Source organism: Babylonia areolata, chromosome 20 (genome assembly GCF_041734735.1).
Source record: "Babylonia areolata isolate BAREFJ2019XMU chromosome 20, ASM4173473v1, whole genome shotgun sequence".
NCBI classification, from domain to species: domain Eukaryota; kingdom Metazoa; phylum Mollusca; class Gastropoda; order Neogastropoda; family Buccinidae; genus Babylonia; species Babylonia areolata.
Genome location: NC_134895.1, coordinates 11567427 through 11571894, shown reverse-complemented (window position 1 = coordinate 11571894; position 4468 = coordinate 11567427). Strand labels below are relative to the sequence as shown.

General features: G+C 48.4%; 1 protein-coding gene across 1 annotated transcript in view; it reads left to right on the top strand.

Moving 5' to 3' along the window:
- The first annotated feature begins 317 nt into the window (after window positions 1-317).
- Window positions 318-4468, top strand: part of LOC143294890 (uncharacterized) — a 4338-nt gene continuing 187 nt past the window's right edge. The window contains exons 1-2 of the mRNA XM_076606410.1: window positions 318-686; window positions 2795-4468. The exon at window positions 2795-4468 is cut by the window's right edge and continues 187 nt beyond it. Of these exons, the coding sequence (XP_076462525.1) occupies window positions 401-686; window positions 2795-3297 (789 nt within the window). The 5' untranslated portion in view covers window positions 318-400 and the 3' untranslated portion in view covers window positions 3298-4468. The remainder of the gene's footprint in view (window positions 687-2794) is intronic.

Sequence of the window (4468 nt, the reverse complement as noted above, 5' to 3'; positions counted from 1 at the left end):
CACCATCGTCCTTCCCGACTGCAGATTAACACCCCTACCACCACCGCTCCCCCATCCCCACCACCCCACCCACAAACAACCCCCGATAGCCCCCCCCACCCCCCGCCCCCGCCCCCACCCCATCCCTCCTCCCTACTCCCCCCTGGGAGGATCTCTGAAGATTCTGAAGGAAGGATCTAACTTCTAACTCTAAACACGCACTCCAAAACAATGAAAAATGGGTCTGCTGATCAACTCCCCATAGCCCCCCCCCCCCCCCACCACCCCCCACTTCCCCCAAACCGTCACCCCACCCCCTACCCCATCTCACCCCCCAGGGGAGGAGGATCTCTGAAGAACCTGAAGCAGGGATCTAACTCTTAAAACACACACACACACACGCACTCCAAAACACTGAAAAATGGGTCTGCTGATCAACGCCTCCTCAATCTCCGGCCTGACCTCCACCACACCTCTCGCACACTCACCATCCCCCCATCTGCTCACCAACTTCACGGCCGCACACACCATGGACAACACCACCACTACCACCACCACCAACGCCGTCGCTGCTGCAGCGAATACAACAACGACGACGACGACGACGACGGCGGCGATGACGTCCCTGTGTGGGAACGGGTCCATGCCCCTGTGCCCATGCCCGACACCCGTCACTAACCACACCCGGGGCATGTTGTCGGATGAAGGTGGGTTGGGGTGGGCCAGAATGTAAAAAGGTTAAATGTTCAAATGTCTCGTCAGGTTATCACGACTGTTTGGACAGGGGTTGTTTAATGTCTCGTTAGGTTGTCACGGCAATAAGGGCAGAGATTGTTTAATGTCTTGCTAGAGCTATCACGGCTATAAGGGCAGGGGATTGTTTAATGTCTCGTTAGGTTATCACGGCTATAAGGGAAGGGATTGTTTAATGTCTCGTTAGGTTATCCCGGCTATAACGGAAGGGATTGTTTAATGTCTCGTTAGGTTATCCCGGCTATAACGGAAGGGATTGTTTAATGTCTCGTTAGGTTATCACGGCTATAAGGGCAGGGGTTGTTTAATGTCTCATTAGGTTATCACGGCTGTTAGAACAGGGATTGTTTAATGTCCTGTTAGGTTATCACGGCTATAAGGGAAGGGATTGTTTAATGTCTCGTTAGGTTATCACGGCTATAAGGGCAGGGATTGTTTAATGTCTCGTTAGGTTATCACGGCTATAAGGGAAGGGATTGTTTAATGTCCCGTTAGGTTATCACGGCTATAAGGGCAGGGATTGTTTAATGTCTCGTTAGGTTATCACGGCTATAAGGGCAGGAGTTGTTTAATGTCTCATTAGGTTATCACAGCTATACGGACAGGGATTGTTTAATGTCTCGATAGGCTATCACGGCTATAAGGGTATGGATTGTTTAATGTCCCGTTAGGTTATCACGGCTATAAGGGCAGGGATTGTTTAATGTCTCGTTAGGTTATCACGGCTATAAGGGCAGGGATTGTTTAATGTCTCGTTAGGTTATCACGGCTATAAGGGCAGGGATTGTTTAATGTCTCGTTAGGTTATCACGGCTGTTAGGACATGGATTGTTTATTTATTTGTTGTTGCTTTATAGCGCAGCCAACTGCACATGGACATATCAGGACTGCCCAACCAACTATACAAGTGCACAACCGCGTCAACACAAAGCTGTCATATATTAAAAAAATAAAAAATAAAAAAGAAGAAGAAAAAGAAGATCAAATAAAAGAAAAAAGAAATCCACCAAGACAAACACACAGAACACCGTTTATGACACATTATCTTAACCATCTAACTCCTCCTTAAGGCAAATAAGACAAGGCCATGCTGAGTACGTCAGCCCTTCCGTTGAAATTATCATCCCCAGATGTCAAAAAATCTTAAAAAGGACTAAAAAAAGAAAAAAAAGAACTTCAAAACGAAACAAAAATATATTTTAAAAGACCATACAGGCAAATAACACTGTAGAATAGACAGCTTGTGCCCATCTCAATGTTTTCAGTCTCGCTACCTATTCACCAGAGCAAAACAGCACAGATAGTACATCATAGACTGCGGGAAAGAGAAAGAAAAAAAAAAGTGTCAAGACATGCTAAAAAAAAAAAAAAACGAGAGGAAAGGACTGAGAAGGCAGAAAAAGGAGACAATAGTGAAAGGAAGTAAAAATAAACTGAGCAATAGAAAAAAGAAGTTTCTAGCGCATAATTTTCAGAGGGAGGCGGGGTGGGAGGGAGGGAGGGAGGGGGGGGGAGTTGCTATTCATCCAACATTGAAGGAAGAAAAAGGGCAGAAATAAATTGAGCAATAGACAAAAAGAGGAAATTTCTAGCACATAATTTTCAGAGGGAGGAAGGGGATGCTATTCATACTGAAAGACCCCGACCCCCCCCCCCCCCCACACACACACACACACACACACTCCCCACCCCCACCCCCACATGCACAGGAAACGAATGGGTAGAGCCCACTGACGGCTGCCATCATTAGTTTCCTGTGCATTCAATCAGATTTCAGGCACGCAAACATACACACTCAGACAAACATGTAACGTTTAACATTTTTACGTGTATGACTGTTGTTGGTTTTTTTTGTTTTTTTTTGTTTTTGTTTTTTGTTTTTTGTCTTTTGTTTATTCACCCCGCCATGTAGGCAGCCATACCGTTTTCGGGGTGTGTGCATGCTGGGTACGTTTCCATAACCCACCGAACGCTGACATGGATTACAGGATCTTTAACGTGCGTGTTTGATCTTCTGCTTGCCGAATACACACGTGTGTGTCTGGTGCCTGGCTGTGTGCAGGGTCCCTGGATGCCCTCCTCTACATCGTGGTGGTGCTGCTCTTCTACGCCTTCAGCATCGTGGTGCTGATGGTCAAGTACATCCGCAGGGAGAACAAGGAGGCCTACCTCCGCCAGTACTTCGACGAGTTCGTGGCCCGCGACCAGTTCCAGTCGGCACGAGCCCGGAACCAGATCTGTCTGAAGACCATCATGGAGAGGCACTCCCGCGCTGACAGCAAGGACTACGTCCAGCTGAGCATGCACCAGCCCAAGGTGGGCGATCACGATCAGGTCCACGAAGAAGGAGAAACAGGAGAAGGAGGAGAAGAAGGAGAAGAGGACGCGCTGTTCAGCATTCCAGAAACCATCAGTGAGCTGGTGGAGGACGATGAGGAGATGGGGTTCGAGTCCGCCCAGGACGAGCTGTCTGACACACGGTCTCCGACCAGCACCAGTGTGCGGACAGAGACAGAGCAGGTCAGCAGCCTGGAGGAGCTGGTCCCCCGAGAAATGCCTGTGTGATGGGGTGATGAGGGGGTGGGCTGGGCAGTAAGGTGGGGCGGAGAAACTGCTCTGGATAACATGGACCATTCGGTGTTCAGTGTGCATGTCTTCAGTTACATGCCAGGTGTTTTCTCGCGGCGAGAAAATGTCTCCGGGATGGGTGTGTGGGTGGGGCAAGACACATGTTATGGACAATGTGGACAGTTGTGATGTTCGTTGTGGATGTCTTCGATATCATATCGGGTATTATTTCTCGCGTGAACTCCATGCTAGGTCTTCTTCCCACATGAGCTTGGTTACACACCTGGTACTCTCACGAACAGAACAGGATTAAACATCCAATGTTTTGAGTGATAGGGTTAGGTTCATGGGTTTTGAGGCGGTGTATTTGCTTAACCAACCGTCTTTCAGCGCTGGTAAAATCGGTTCTTCTTCTTCTTCTTCTTCTGCGTTCACTCGTATGCACACGAGTGGGCTTTTACGTGTATAACCGTTTTTACCCCGCCATGTAGGCAGCCATACTCCGTTTTCGGGGGTGTGCATGCTGGGTATGTTCTTGTTTCCATAACCCACCGAACGCTGACATGGATTACAGGATCTTTAACGTGCCGTATTTGATCTTCTGCTTGCATATACACACGAAGGGGGTTCAGGCACTAGCAGGTCTGCACATATGTTGACCTGGGAGATCGTAAAAATCTCCACCCTTTACCCACCAGGCGCCGTCACCGTGATTCGAACCCGGGACCCTCAGATTGACAGTCCAACGCTTTAACCACTCGGCTATTGCGCCCTTCGGTAAAATCGGTTAAATTAAGTACTCGGAGTGTTCTGTGTTGGTACCTTCCAGGAACCATTGGACATCTGCAACGTTAATTTTGGTTCCATATGTGTGGCTCCAAACAGGCGAAGATTTGTCAAACAGTCAGCGTTCTGTGCTGTGTTACGTGGTGTCACTTGAGTTCAACTCGAACACAGTCCAGACAATCAGTCATGTTCGGAAGATTGGGGTTAGATATATCATTGCTCTTGGATACGCTATGTTTCATGATTTTGTTTTGTGAACACAAATCACATGAATGATATTACATACCAATAGTCCCCCCCCCCCCCCCACCCACCCCCCCCCACCCCCCCCCCGCCCCCATTATAGTTGACGGAGGATGGACAGAATGACTCAAAGCACACA